The sequence below is a fragment of the Argiope bruennichi genome, chromosome 8, assembly GCF_947563725.1.
Source record: "Argiope bruennichi chromosome 8, qqArgBrue1.1, whole genome shotgun sequence".
Lineage (NCBI taxonomy): Eukaryota > Metazoa > Arthropoda > Arachnida > Araneae > Araneidae > Argiope > Argiope bruennichi.
This window is the reverse complement of record NC_079158.1, coordinates 8,794,837-8,811,249: the sequence shown is the minus strand read 5'-3', so window position 1 is coordinate 8,811,249 and position 16,413 is coordinate 8,794,837. Positions and strand designations below refer to the sequence as shown.

Below are 16,413 nucleotides of genomic sequence, written 5' to 3'. Positions count from 1 at the left end.
AGCTGTCAGAGAAGCTTCAGCTATGAATTACAGCAAATCCAAGGAAAACCTTCACACACACACACACACACACACACACAAAAAAAAAAAAAAAAAAAATTTGGAGGAAAGGATTTCACACTTTTTAAATTTTTTTTAATTATATAAAAGTCATTTTTTGTAACCACTTTCTAGTAATAAAATATTCTATTTGTTCAAGTTCCAATTTGTTTCACAGAAACATATTTATAAACTTGGTTATAATAATGCAAAAGAAAAAAAAAATCAAAACATGTATTTTCTAAAGTCAATCCTGAGGCAGAAAATAATATATCACTGCAATAAAATTTTGTTTGAGGAGCTAAAAATATCATTATATATTATTATTATCTAAAAACATCCTTTATTTTCTTTCTATGCAGAAGAAAAAAATTTTTCCCTCCAAGTTGTCTCATCCTATTGGACATGGTAGACTACAGGACCAGTACACCCAAGCAAAAATCAGCACTTCTAAAAATCATAGAGTAGGAGATCATTGCTGTTGATTTTAATGCTAATTTCACAACTGCAAATATCTTTAAAAAAGGTTCAAGAATCAATGTTTACTACCATCAGCCCTTTCATTCCATTCAAATTCAAGACCTAAAGATATCAGAATGCTCAAGGTTCCCTTTCAAAGATAAGAAAAATTCTCTACTTCCACTCAAAAGCTGCAACGATAACCTGTGTTCTTAAAAGGCTTATATACAAAATAGGACCCCGCTAACTTAATTATGCAAATGTATGCTTGGACATTCTCTGAGAGCTATGCAGAAAATATCCTTGTCCTCTAAAAGGGAGCATTTCTGGCAAAGAAAGCAGTCAATCATACTTAAGAAAGAGGGAGGAAATTTTGCAGTGATATCCAAGTATGAAAGATGCCCACCATAGTTCTGATGAACAGGTGTTTCGAGCCTTTCAGTATTGACAGAATAAAGTATACATAACAGTGGCTAGTAAGCCTTTTTCACAAAACTTAACAAATACACTTTAAAAATTTAGAACATTTCAGAATTCCTTGATTTTGAAATAAACATTCCACCCAATACATAAATGCTTATCAAACTTCAAGTTCATAGACATTATGATTTAAAGATGAGGTGAATAAATAAATGAGTTATATTTGATTTTTATACATCTATATATATATATATATATATTCATCAATAAATAAGATTCAACATGACCAGTATGGAAAACATATTTTCTTCTGTGCTAACTCACCATACATATTCAAAGAAAATTTTATTTGCAACCTCAAAAGCTAAAACACGCCCAGATGGCAACTAACATTTGTCAAAACCGCTAAAAAATTGATAACAGAACTAAGTGAATTCTAACATAACAGGCACAAATAAAATAAATTCTTCATCATCTAATAACTAAAAATTAAAGAAGTTTGAACATTTTTCGAGTTGTAACAAGTTTGGTGCAGTCCATATTTTGTACTACTGCTTTGGGGTAATCATTCCAGTATTTCAATATATGGTGATATCTATTGTTGAAGAAAGAGAGAGAAATGATAAGCATTATCTTAGCATGTATTGAACCCCTGATCTATCTCACCCCAATTTCTTTCCCAAATATTTCTATTTCTTTGCCCTCCCCCTTAATTTGGTATTGTTTCCTTGATAAATCCAGAAAACAAAGCTTTATGATTATGTTTTATCATATTCCACAGCTAAGGATAAAAAGACAAAGTATAAAGAACAATGTTTTCGTTACACTTCAAGAAAATTCAGAGTGCTTCTTAAAAATGGATTTTTGAATTTCAGCACTTTTTAATTGTATTCTTTTTCAATGCTAAGCACTTTTACAATCCTTAAAAATGGTTTTCAAATTTAAGCATGTAAATGGTACCTATTGCTAATGACTTTCAATTTTAAGCTCTTTTCATGACTTTATGCACCCTGATTATATATATTAAAGAATTAATATTTATATTTAAATACTTGCTGTTAAAATGTGCCTTACAACTATTAGATTATTTCTAACCTGTTGTCATACATCAGTGAAAACTCACAATAACAGCATTTGTATAAACTATGCAGTGCAGTCTTTTCCCTAAACTTTCATAAAATATTGAGGTATCACTTAATAATGGCTTCTTTCAAGAACAAATTCCAGAACCAATTAATTTAATACCATGCATTCCAATTGCAATTAACCAAGCAATACTATTTTCATTTACTTTTACATTATTTAAACATCAATTGATTTACAAAAATAAAACATAAATGAAAAAAATTACTTCGTTTGCATTATCTTTTCACAAAACTATTTTATTTTCTATAATTTGAATTTAAACATAAATTTTTTTATATCTCGGCATTTCAAATGTTACAACTTGTTTAGATTTCTTACAAAATATCATATCCCTTAAAATTGATATGTTCTGCAATTCTTACTGTTTCCTGAAATGCTATCTCATATCTTAAAGAATAACAAGATTGTGAAAATGTGTCACAATGTACATATATAAATAGCAACATACATCTTTTGTTTTTTAAAAAAAACCTAACTTTATACTTATTTTAACTGCAAATTTAACATTAATTAGCTCATAATTTTAAAATAATTCAAACGAGTAATTCTTCTTGCTTTTACAATCATAAACAATCCTTAAAATTTGATACTTTTTTTTTTTTTTTTTTTTTTTTTTTGTAAAACAGCTTGATGGCCACTTAAAAAAATTAAAGCAACATAAGTTTAAATGATAATTAAATAATGTTGAAGGGGGGACACACACATTGAGTACATCTTGATAAGTTAAGAATTCTTTCCAATAAAACTCTTTATCTCAAGTAACAACACTGTAAAATATATGGCATACTCAGTCCATTTTTGTCCAAACTTGGTAATTTATAATTGGCAATCCTATTTAAGGAGCCTTTAGTCAAAAATAAACAATCATTTCTCCCTGAAAAGACTAAATGACAAAAAACTGCAATCTTGATTTCTCTCAAATCTCCTTCTCAAGTTTATTTCCCTCCCTTAACAAATTCAGAAAAAGTTCTTAATTAACACTAACTTTTAATAAGAATCTCATTTAGCCAGATGGTATATTGAGATGAATTATTCTTCCAATCTTGAGATTCATTGCAATAATATGCAAGAGAATGCTTTTTGAAGGCAATGAAGTGTTTATTCCACATTGCATTCTTTTGTGATTTAAATATTAATCATTCACATATTTAATTTTTAGAATATTTCAAGCTAAAATGATAAGGAAAAATTAGTCTGATTATGGAGTAGATATTTTTGTTATGATTCTGGGACTAATTTGCATTGCGAGACAGTGCAAATTTGGGCTAGGTTTTTATATTACTAACTTGCTTATGAATCCCAATTAGATATTTTTTGTTTTTCAACCGTAAGTAAATAGAACAATAAGACATACATGTACATTTATTTATATGTTTATTCATATATTGAATTATATAATTATTAATTAAAATAAAACCTCTTTAGTGCATCACTCATTAGCTCAATATATATTCATATTAATTTTGATGTGAAAAATAACCTTATAGTTTAGCTGATATCTGATAATATGCTATTAACTTTAAATTTCCAACACACTGGTCCTTCTTTAAAAGAGGAAAAAATACAAATGGCCATATTCATTTTTATTCACACAACAGAGATAGCCAAAAAGACAGGTTTTTAAATCTCAAAATCGTCATAGTCTCATAGTCTAGAATAGATAATAGTCAATTGATGAATAGAATGGGGAAAAATTCTAGCATGCAATATATTCAGTTTGCAGTGATATCATTAGAATCCAAAATTAAATAGCTTGACAAACAGCCTTTTGTTTCTTTACAATAAACAAAGTTTCAGAATACCACAGTAAATTGATCTAAAAGAAATGTGAAGGAAACAACTACTTCAATGGCAGCAACTATCTTAATTTTTAAATACTGTAATAACTTCATCAAAAACAGCACAATATGGCCCATAATAAGAATTAACTTTTATGTATTTAATTTTTATGTCTTATGTCCTCAGAAAAAAATTCATGAATGGAAATATATTTAAGATTACACTTTTAAGAATAATCATTGCAAAAGAAGTACTTTTTCATTAAATGCTATTCAATCATTTGAAGCTTGCAGTTTTTAAGACTTTGCAATATTTTAAAATTAATATTGCTTGACTTTATAAGTATAATAATTAACTAAGATGTATATGTTAAAAATTTAACTGTACCATTATATTATATGTTTAAATTAACTATTATGTTATTAATTTATAATTTTTTTCAACATTACTGTTATTTCTTTCATAAAATTAAAACAGGATAAACTGCTATTCTTTTTACATATTCAATGTTAGACTATCTCTTGATCTTGTGAATCAATTGCTGGAAGTATTTTCTTTTTCAATATGTTCATTGAAATTTATAATCTTTACCTTAAATAATTAAATTAATTTCTGCATTCAATCTGACCTTTTTTTTTTTGTTCTTGTACTTAATCTGTACTCTTCTAAATGTCATATAAAAATGTTTAACCATAGCTTTCTTACTCTAGATCAAACATCCTATAATTTTGAAGTGTTTGATTAAATATTATTCCCAGAAGTTCATACATATATTTAAATGGAGCAATTTCCATTCGCATGAGGCATTTAATTTTAAAAAATGTCTCATGCAAATACAGCATTTGACTCTTAAGATTCTGAATGTTTCTGAAATATTACAAAAAAAGAAAATAATAATAATGAAGGATTTTCTTTCCTCTGAAGAAAGCATAAATGGTAAAGTAAATCAGCCTTACATCAAACATCAGCTCCAAGTACTGTCTGGAAATATAGGTCCCATCTTCAAAAGTAAGGCCAGACTCATTGGATAGACGAGAAGCATGCACTAGCCATACTTCAAAAAAACCCAGCTTGATGCAGAGCAGTTGATCATCCTGATGGAGTTCCTGGAAGGATGGGATCCGCTTGGCGAATTCCACCACTTGTGGGATGGAAGGAGATAGTAGAGAGGCAAACTGTTGCCAGACCATCACCTTCTGCACACCCACACTCTGCTGACCATTGATGCCAGACTGTAAGACAAATCATATTCAGAACTAAACAAAAAGGAAGGGGCTCAGATATTAAAGCATTTGTTACACAGAAACTAATTTTAGAGATATCAACACAATGGATTAAGACGTCAGCATTAGGAAAAGTAATAGGGCATTAACAATTTTGTACAGACTATCTGCTACAAGATTTCTATAAATTCACACAAAATGAATACAGCTTCAGATGTCTATATTAGCTGTTATATATAGAAAAATAATTTTAAAAATAAGATAATCTAAATTTATGTATTATATATCTACTGCTCAATAAATTAAATGAAGAAATTAGGCATATGTCACTTAAAGATTTAAAGGTAAGGATTTCAATATGACATTTCAAAAAATAATTTCATTATGTGATTGGGTTTTTTTCCCCTAATCAGATTTATAAATTTTACTGGCTAAAGATTTCCTTTAAAACAGTTATTAGATCTAGATAAAATTTAGATAAATATCAGGGGCAGTATTTATCTCACAACCTTTTTGTATTCTTATACAAGATGGCATATTTTGGGTTAGATTTCATAGTTAAGTGATAAACATTTCATATTTCACCTTCTTAATCAAAAGGTGAGTCATGAAACAATTTTGGTTCAGATTTTTAATTTTGCTAGCAATATCTATTTCATCTACTTAAACTCATCACATTTGACTTTTCACAAATAGTTATTTTATTCTCTATTAGTTATTCGTTAACCACTTTTCTTCCTGATAATACAAAAAAAAATCTTTAATATATTGTCATTAATATTTATGAATATGTGTTTCAAATCAGACATATAATGTTTATGTTAATATAGTATTAGTTAAGTACAATATTTCTAGACAAGCTTTATTAACTCACTTATGGTTTCTTTTCATAATAAAAATTAAAACAAATGTGATAACTCAGGAAAGTAGGTTAAAAAAGTGATATACATTTCTTATATTCAGCAGTGGTAGCAAGATATGCTATGATGTTATGAAAAATCTTGAAATGATCATGTCACTAAAATTAAAAATAACATTTATTTAAATATTTGGGGTAGTGATGGACATTGTAACACTGTATTCCACAACCAAACATATCATTACATTATAGTAACAAAAATCGCAACAAAGACTGTTAGAACAGATATTTAATGATTCCCTAAGCAGATTTAAAATACCATTTTTGATAAGAATATGTATGAACTAATAACTTTAAATGTGGGAAGAAATAAAGAGATTGCACCTTTCATATGTTCTCCAGACACTGTCTATTTTTCCTTTTTTCAATCTTTTGGTCATACTTAAATATCGAAATCAAAATGTAAGTGTATAAGAGGAAACTGCTAATCATATAAAGATATACAATAAATATACCAAAAAATATATGTAAACTAATATAGAGAAAAAACATTTGGAAAAATCAATTTATGAAAATGTAGTTATTAAAAGTAAAAAAAAGTTATGCAAATTGAATTTTGCTTTTATTTTTTTCTAAAAAAAGCATATTGTTATACGAAAATTTAATTTTAACCCAAAATATGCATTAATTGATGCTTAACCCCTTATATAAAATTTATAAATTTATTTCAAATTAAATTACTGTCAAAAACCTAAGATCTAGTACAACTGAAGAAAAGATTTTAGGTATGTCCTTTCCACATTTTGTCAAGCCTTCATAAAATAGGGATTTAAAATGCCAAGATGCAGAAATGATCTTAATGCATGAACAGTAGCAAATAAAAAAATATAAAAATCTGTACTTTTCTACTGAACAATACCAAAATATGTGCATTTTCTTCAAACAGAGTAGTATTAAATTTCCACGACAATGAAAACTAGATATTTCAAGGCATAATCATGGTGCTTAAAAGCATTTGGCATACATTATGGTACTATAGGTCTAATATATGAAACTTACAAACACGACTGGCTTCCTGAGTAGCCCTTGTGTCTTTGCCTGGGTATAGGCACAGTGTGCGAGATGTGCTTGTGTAATGGATACAATCATGTCATACATTATGGTCTCTTCTAGTTGCTGTAGGATAGAAATCTTTCTTTGGAAGCACTTTGCCCCTCTACCATTGTGTATAGCTGGAAAAAAGTTATTAAAAATCTTCATCTTTAAACATAAATTTAATAGCAAAAGTTTTTTTAACTATCTTAAACCAAATGTAGTGCTTAATGTAGAATTTTATATTAAGAGATAATCTTCATAGGATCACATGACAGATTAAAAAGGATCAAGAAGCCCAACAGTAATATTCTTTTATTATTATTTTGGACAATACCTTAACAAATCACAAAGGATTCACTTCCCAGCACATATGATATCCCTTTATAGGAAAATCCCTCTCACTTATTTTAAGATAATGGTAAAGTGTGGCAATTTTTCATTTATACAGAGAATATTTTAAAATTGAATTAACCAAAATAATTACTCAGGGAGCTAAAAGGCAGCAAGCCTATCAGTAGCAACATTCACAAGAATATTTTGCTGTTGATGATGTCTACAAAATCAAAATACATTTGTTTAGTAAAATCTGTCCACAATGCACCTGGTAGTCATTATAATTAATTTATAATAAATACCTTCAAATAACATATGATAATAATCTGTAATATTTATCCAAGTAATAAAAAAGGATATATTGCTAATATAATATCAATACATTAGAAATTTTAAAATCAATTACTATCAATATTAAAGAGAAATTTAAGTCACATGATGAGTGTATATCATAGTATGACATAGCATGAAACACCAATAATGAGCTAAACTCATTATTTTACAACAAGGGCTGATTTTATCTTGTTTTCTGTGTCTCTGAGTACAAGTAATTTGCAATGCTGAAAATTATGTTTCTTTAAAAGAAGAGATTTAAAGCAAAACAAGAATAGCAAAGTAAGCACTTTTCATAAAATATTACTTGGAAATTTATTATTACTAAATTTTAAATTATTTAATTTAAGAATATTAAATTATTAAAATAACCTCATGGTATTCTGGAACTGCAAATTACTAATCACAGTTCAAATTCAATTTAATGCATTCTAAAGTAGCAGGCAAAATGAAACAATAACAAATTGAAAAAGGGAAATTGAAAAGATATACAGATATGTATACCTATGTTAGAAGTCAATTAAAATAGAAAATTGAGAAAATCAACTTATTTTAAAATATTAGCAAACAAATATTAAAAGTTTACTTTTTTCTCAGCAACAGTACCAAAATAATTGGGCTATAATGTTGCAATAAATATTCTATTTGAATTTTTTTAATAGGGAATATATCTTTATTCTTATATATAATTTTTCACCCATAATTACAGAAAATTTCTCATCGAAATAATTTTGTTTGCCAATTCATCATTTAATTCTTTCATTCCCTAGATCATTCAAATTCAAATACTTCAGATTACTGGAATACTAAAATTTCTTTTACAAATACTGGAAAAATTCCCTATCCCTCTCAAAAACCACAACAGTCTATATTCTTAAGGCTACTACTCACAACATAAGAATGTAATATTACCCTATGGAGAAAAATATTTTGAGTTTTCTTCATTTGCAATTGTTTTTTTTTTTTTTTATGCAATCAAGTGCAATAAAAAAATGAAATATAATTTAAAGTCTTTTATCAAAGGAAATTTTTTCTGAATTCTTAAAGTACGTTTAAATATTTAAAAATCACAAAACTTCCCTTTTGGCATTTAAATAATTTCAGGAAAAAAATTCTATCATATACAAAATAAAAACAGCAAGATAGAAACTTTCATTTTGATGTCTAATTTCTGCTCATATTTCACATTTTTTAAGCTGAATTTTTGGTTATATAATTTTTTTTTCACTCTTCTATCTAGGTTACTTTCACACCATCCATTGTGTGGTGGAATACATAGCAATCCTTCCTTATGTCCTCTGATTGATTGTCACAGTTATTATTCTGGTCTTCACTACATTTAAATCTCTCCTACAGTTTATTTTTATTTATTTATTTGAATAGTATGATAGCTGTGGGTATCTGGAAAATAATAATTTACATTTGTATCATCTAGTACTTATATATCACAAAGAAAAAAAAAAGTCATTCAGCATAAATTTTCTATTTATTTCTATGTGTATATGAATATAATTCATTTTTCTAGCTAACTCTTCTTAAATGTTGAGGAAAAAAAATGTGCCTATTATTTTTAAATAATGAATGAAGTTTTTAAAAATATGATTCAGAAAAATAATAAATATATTCATAATATAATTTTAAAAAATGGAAACATCATTGTTATATACTGATAGTAAAAAATAAAAAAAATCTTATTGTTGATTTCATCAATCTGAAATTTAATAGTTCATGGGTTAGAGAATGGTATAAAACTGTTAACAATATTTTGCTGAGCATATTTATATAGTTGTAACTTGTCTCGAACACATCACAACAAGAGAATTTTCAAAATATATATTTTAGGGAGAAAGCATTCTTTATTGAAATAAGAAAGCATGGCAGTTGCCACAGGAGTAAATTGAAACACAAACATTACATTATAAGTTTTTAAATATTTAATCTGAATTTTCATTTAACACGAGTTTTATGATGGGCCCTATTATGCCAGTGCAGTCAGTGCTAAGCTGAAGTGGATTGTGAGATGATGTGAACATGTGCCCTATTTTAGCTAAAGACTGAAGGGAAAAAAAATCCTTAAGTTATGATTTAAGAAAAATTAGAAGATCTTTTCAAAAATATTTTTTTTTTTTTTTTGTCTATGTATTAAAATTTTTTTGCTGATTGGAATTCTTTTTATATAAGTAAACAAAAAACTCCGAAATTATGTAATGGGGCAAGCTGTAGCAAAATCTAAAGGCAAATTGCAACTAGGATGAGAATTCAAACCTATCTTTAAAAAATAAATACTTTATCAGCACTTATAGAGAAAAACAAGGACTAACATTGGCATAATATTTTTGATAATAGATCTATGTGCTGCAATATCCAATTTTATGAAATATAAACATAAACACCACTAATAAATGTAAAATATTTTTCACCAATATTGAGTGTAAATTCATTAAAACTCTTTCTTATGAAAGATTCATTTCAAAAACCTTATTAAAGCATAGCTAAAACATATATCTTACATATCTAAAATTCTTTTACTACACAACAGTTAGCAATATTAAGAAAAAACTACCTTGGCCTTCAATTCTTTGAAGAAAAAAGATTATGAATATAAGCAAACAAATCATAGATATAAAAATCATGATAATCTGTAAACACAGGTGGCAACTACTTTTTGTCTTCATTTCAAAAGCAAATATTTCATATCTATATTTTCTAAAATTTCTATCTAATAAAAACCTAATTAAAATCCTAACATTTCAGAAATATTATTAAAAAATTAGTCTACTCAATTCAAAAATTAATTTTGCTAACTGTTAAATAAAATAGTTGGATGTTTAGAAAATTAAATATACATGAATTTAAAACTAATACTAAATTCTTCAGAGCATCCATTGAATCTAAACATGAAATAGTTTTAAAAAGTAAGTAAACTATTTAAAAATGTCATAAACAATAAGTTACAATAATTTAAAGATTGATTTGTAAAATACTCACAGTTTTTGGAAATAACAATTTTGAAACATTTTTTCTAAATTTGTGGTACTGAATCAGCTTCTTTTCAAGCAGTTTCACTAAAATTTTCATTAAACTGGAATTTATGATCTATCTGTGATTGGATGTTGTGGCCCTGCAATGAGAGAAAAGAACCTTTTTGAACAAAAGCTTATTAATAATTCTAAAATAATAATATCTCTTCCAAGCTAGCATAAGATTATGTAGGTTGATCAGAAGAAAGAAAAAAGGTTACAATGCTAATAAAAATATAAAGTAGCTGTAAAAAGAATAAAGTACATGAAATGCAAATGGGATATCAGCACATCATCTAAGTAATTGGCAAAATGATTAAAATATTATGAAACTGCAGATTTGTAGACATCATATTCTTGCTCATTTGATCACTTCTTAAACTTCATAACCTTAAAACAACTATGTTCCTGACAAAACTTTCTTCACTTGTGTGAAAAATAAGTAATAAGACTAGAAGCCAAATCAGAGTTATATGAGAATTGCCACATCTAACACATGAAGTTTTGCTTTAAATCCTGAATTTGACAGAAAGGAATTTATTCTAGATTCAAATTAGTGCTAACATTTTGCAACATGTGATCTGCTTATTATAAGTACACCATTAACTTCCACATTTTGACAGTGGATTTTACATCCATAAATATTCTTATTCTAAAATATTATGTTTCACACCTTGAAGAGAAGCTAATTTCCATATAAATCTCATTCTTTCTACTGTCATAACACCTCTGAAAATAAATGAACATTGCCAACAATTGCACTGAAACAACTAGTGCCCCTCTGAGGAGAAACTTATTGCCAGAATTTTATGTTTTGGAGTAATTTTTATAGTCATTTTTATTGACTAATTATTTATTAAAATTTTTAAAATTTCCTTAGCATAGCTGTTTTGCAGCAACTGACTTTCTATATTGACAGTAAAATTAATTCAGCAATGTCAATCTAATCACCACCAAAATATAAAACATGCAAAACTAAAAAAATACACTTTTATGCATTTAGAGACAGGATTATAGATATTAGTCAAGAAATTTTTATACTTAATATTCAATTAAAAAATATTATAGTGATAACTTTAAAAACAACTGAATACCAATTACTTTAAAAGAGGGAGAAGTTACAATAAGATTTATTTAAAATATAATATTATGTAACTGTATGTATGAATATTATGTAAAGTTAAATAGCTTAAAGAAAATTAATAAAAATAAAGGAACAGAAAGATTTATAAACAAATTATTAAAAATAATATATTTTTAAAAATCGAGATTCTGTTTTATGTTTATTCTATTTCAGAATCTATTTTTAGAACCTTAATTCCTATAAAAATTTATTTTCATTCAATTTTCTAATTTCAACTGACTTTCTGTCTTCTCCTTTATTGATATTTTTTTTTTAACATTTAGCTACATCATTCCAATCATCAACAAAATATAAATTATTACTTTAATATTTTTAATATGATGAAATTTTAAATATGATATTAGTTTATCTCCATAAGAACAATGCCTTACTGTTTACAAACAACATAAAAATACATTTCAATTTCAAAGATCATGCAATGGGATACTTAACATTACATTTAATTCTCAGACCTTATTCTCGTCATTCAATTTTTCTGGTCTTCTTGCATTCAATTAGTACAGAACCTTTACTGGTTTAATAATCAATTAATTGACATAAGTAAATGAAAATTTCTACTCCCAACATTCCAACCCTCTTTCAGCTAGAGAGCTCCATTTTGAAATCAATCAAGATTTATATGCTTTTTACAGCATATTCCAGAGTAATTAAAATCTAATCAAAATTATATATCATGTTAACATATGTATAATGTAAGCAATTTATAGCAATTTATATAATATTTGAATGGAGGGTTGTTTGGGTTCTAGGAAACCATGATCAGTGAAATTCTGCTGAAATTTCTTCAAAATCAACCCATGAAATTGAATGCAAAAAGTCTTAATGCTTTAATATCAAGTATATGCAGGTGTTTAATGCTTTTATATATCTAACTTTATTTGGGGGGGGGAGAGATCATCAAAACATACATTTTTCATTGGAAGAAAACTCATAATAAATTTCTTCTCTCACAAACAAACTTTAATTTTTAAGTATTAGATATACAACTTTGTCACTACTGTTTTTTTATGCTTGTATCAAAAAGTACAGTCAAAACAGGCAGATAAAAAATGCCAAACAATAAGCTTGAACACCTGTTATTACATGATATTAGCAAATTTGTGTTGATATTATTAATTTATTCTCAATCGCAGATTTCAGCTTTTGAGCCAAATTCTCATCATTTGCTGGAAATTTTGATTTTCTCTTCTGAAAAATGATCTCAAATATTTATAGTGAGTCTGTTCTATGTGAAAGAAAATATTATAAAATGTTTTAATGCCTCAGACCTCATGTTCACATTACTAAGGTGCTCTGCATTTAGTAGGACCAGCTTGGTGTTATATATTATGAGCTGTTAAAACAGAGTGCAACCAGATGGATTGGTATTGAATGCGACTGATACATTTGAGCCAAGCACTGAAGAATAAAATCTCTCTTTACGTAAAGAGAGACCCACAAAGTAATCTTCTATCAAGACAATGCTCAACCAAGTCTAAAGATATATTTGAGAAAATTAAATGGAAAGTCTTAATCCATCCATCCATCATACTATCAAAATGTCAGACTACCATTCTTTTCGATCAATGGCACATGATCTGGCTGAACAGCAATTCTTAAGAACAAGTTAAAAAATGGGTTACCTCAAAAGACGCATCATTTTTTTCAAGATGGTATATCACAACTGGCAAAAAGATGGGGAAAAATAATAGCAAGTGATAGACAGTAACTATAGACTATGAATATTAAGTACTTACTTTTTAAGACTAAAGCCTCAAATATTAGGGGGGGGGCAGCAGATTTGATATTCTTAAATGGAATTTTCCACAAACCTTTGTTTTATCATGGGAAGAGGTATGATCATTTTAACACTTATTCAAAACCTTGCTTAACCACATAAATAAAAAAAATTCAAAAAAATATTATTCAAAAACACCAAAAAACAGCCATTTTCATCTATAATTACGTAACAAAAATAAAACTTCTCTAACAAAAAAAGAAAGTTTTTTTAAAAAGAATATATGCTGTTTTTTTTTCCCATACAAATAAATAATTCTCAATCAATATCTAATATGATTTTATTATCTGCATGCCATTTTGACTTAATTACATAACATCAACTAGTTTAGGCTTAACTGCATATCTTAGGCAAATATAATCAAATTCTAGCTATAACTAATATGATATCTTTATCAATTTTCTTTGATTATTAATCCATATTAATTTAAGAATTTTACAATAAACATTAATAAATGACTAATTAATAAATTATAATTAAAATTCTCAAATCCATATGGAATTGACGTTTGTAATATAAAAAAAATGGGAAGAAATATAAATAATAAAATGTTCTATAAACTGCAATGTTTTATTTGATTAAATTTTTAGCATTTTACATTATAAAGGTTTAAAGAGGACTTTACAAGATAAAATTAGAGGATATGGTTTCATTTAATCAGGAAATCCTAAATTTACTTTTTACCTTAAAAATATGCACATACAACAAATAATGAAAACTAAGTAATGAAATAAATAATGAAAAATAAGTAAATTGTCTTAATTCTTTTAGACAATTACTTTAAAAATAATGCTTTTATGTAGTCTGAAACTCACTAACAAAAAAAAATCAGAATTTAAGGCATTTAAATTGTACAGAAAGTTGTTAAAATTTACAAAACTACCATAAGCTATTGCAGTTTCAAATTTTATAATATGATTTGTTTTGAATGAAAGGAAAATACTAATACTTGTGTATCAACCACATGCCAATAAGTCACAGCCTTAGAGTCTAGGTTGCAATTAATGATTAATCAAAAAAGTTGTCATGTTAATAATCTATTGACTACGTTAATCAATAATATTTGGTTATGTTTAAAGTTTGACAATAGCTTGCAGTTAAGCTAAAAGTTTGCAAATGGCATGCAAATTAATTCACAAATCCCAAAGAATTAATTTTTTTATCAACAAAACATTATATATCCATGTATGAGAACTAATGCAATTACTTAAATTACTGTAGACAGAAAAATAAACTTAACATGAAAATAAATAAATTTTGATAAATATTTAATATCAAAACATTGCTTACACCATATCACTTCATGCCAACATTAAAACTGATTGATTCTTTAAAAAAGATAGCAAACCAAGTAAATAAATATAAAAAAAGAATTTTCTACATCTTTCCAAATAATGGGTTAATTCAAGATTAGATTAATCTTGAGATTTATATAATCTAAATATTTATATAAATCACTTTTAAAAAAAATAAATATATTAACAGAAATTTATGATCAAACATCATTAAAAAAAAAATTCTGAAATATACTTTTGAATTCATTAAAAACATTTTGTTACAATATTTATTCCTTATTTGAAAACAACTAATATTAGGAGAAATGTTTTACTATTTCCTTAAAGCACCATGAAATACTTAGCATTACAAAACAATTGTTTTCTATAAGTAATTCTTACAAACAAAAAAGTTTCTTCATTATTACTTACGATTGTTCTCATGTGAAGAAGCAAACCAGGCTAAAAAACAACAAACAGATTTAGAAATTAAAACTTATTTTATGGTCACCACATTCGATTTTAAAAAATAAAAGAAATCTTAACTGGTTAATTTTAATCCATACATTCATAGTTTTTTTTATTTATAGTCAGTTTTTTAATAAAAGTTTTTTCTTTTCACTCTCATGAAAATGTCAAGAAAAAAGAATCAGTTGATCATGAACATGGCTGGATAATAGTTTGTTTTTTTTTAAATTTTTGTTTGTCGATATGAGTGCAGGTAAAAAATGTGCTGCAATAATTTAATATATACGTACTTAGTTTCTGAAAACACTAGATATTATATTATTCGATCCTTAACTTTTCATTTAAAAAAATCTAAAACAAAAAGCTAAGTAGAATAATGACCAGACAAAAAAGAAAAATCAAAAGATTCATAGGAAAGAGGGGGAGGGGGGGAGATAGGTAACCGGTTCTTTTTTGAAGTACCTGTTTGAAGTGTTTGCTCCAACAGGCAAGCCAAAATATAAGGCATGTAATCAATGAAAATATCTACCTTTACATATATTATTCTTTCACTTAAATTGGAACATATTTTATACATAAATATAAGTACAAAAAATATAATTTATTTACATTTAATTCCGGAGCAATTCTGGCATAATTCCTAGTAAGATGAAGTGGCATATAAAACGAAAACAATTGGCTTCTGAAATCGAGTTGAAGTAAAACTTTACTGACTGAGGGTGCTTCATTATTAATCACAAAAAAAGAGACAGAAAGAATGACGAATATTTTACGATCGTTATTATTATCCAAAATCTAAAAGTCGCCATTGATTACAAGTGTTTTTAAAAAAATATCCATTATAAATCTCTTAACTATTTTTTTTTCTTTTTTTTTTTTTTTTTTTACAAATTGGTAACGTATAAAAGTAAGGCAAGTAACGCGGTATTTGTGGCTCTAAAAAATATGTAATTTTAGGAGTTAAAAGAATTTAACACTAAAAGTAATACATTATTCCATAATATAAATAATAATTATGTATAATAATATTAATTAATTTCATAT

General features: G+C 26.5%; 1 protein-coding gene across 4 annotated transcripts in view; it reads right to left on the bottom strand.

Annotated features, from left to right (window-relative positions):
• The window catches only part of LOC129980844 (ecdysone-induced protein 78C-like), a 30,994-nt gene extending 14,921 nt beyond the window's left edge, over positions 1-16,073 (bottom strand). Inside the window, exons 1-5 of one of the 4 annotated variants that reach the window (XM_056091269.1) lie at positions 15,979-16,052; positions 15,334-15,363; positions 10,675-10,807; positions 6,985-7,157; positions 4,800-5,075 (exon numbers count right to left, since the gene is read on the bottom strand). In XM_056091269.1, the coding sequence (XP_055947244.1) occupies positions 4,800-5,075; positions 6,985-7,083 (375 nt within the window). In that variant the 5' untranslated portion in view covers positions 7,084-7,157; positions 10,675-10,807; positions 15,334-15,363; positions 15,979-16,052. The other 3 variants (XM_056091267.1, XM_056091268.1, XM_056091270.1) reach the window with 3 other exon arrangements.
• Positions 16,074-16,413: the final 340 nt, after the last annotated feature.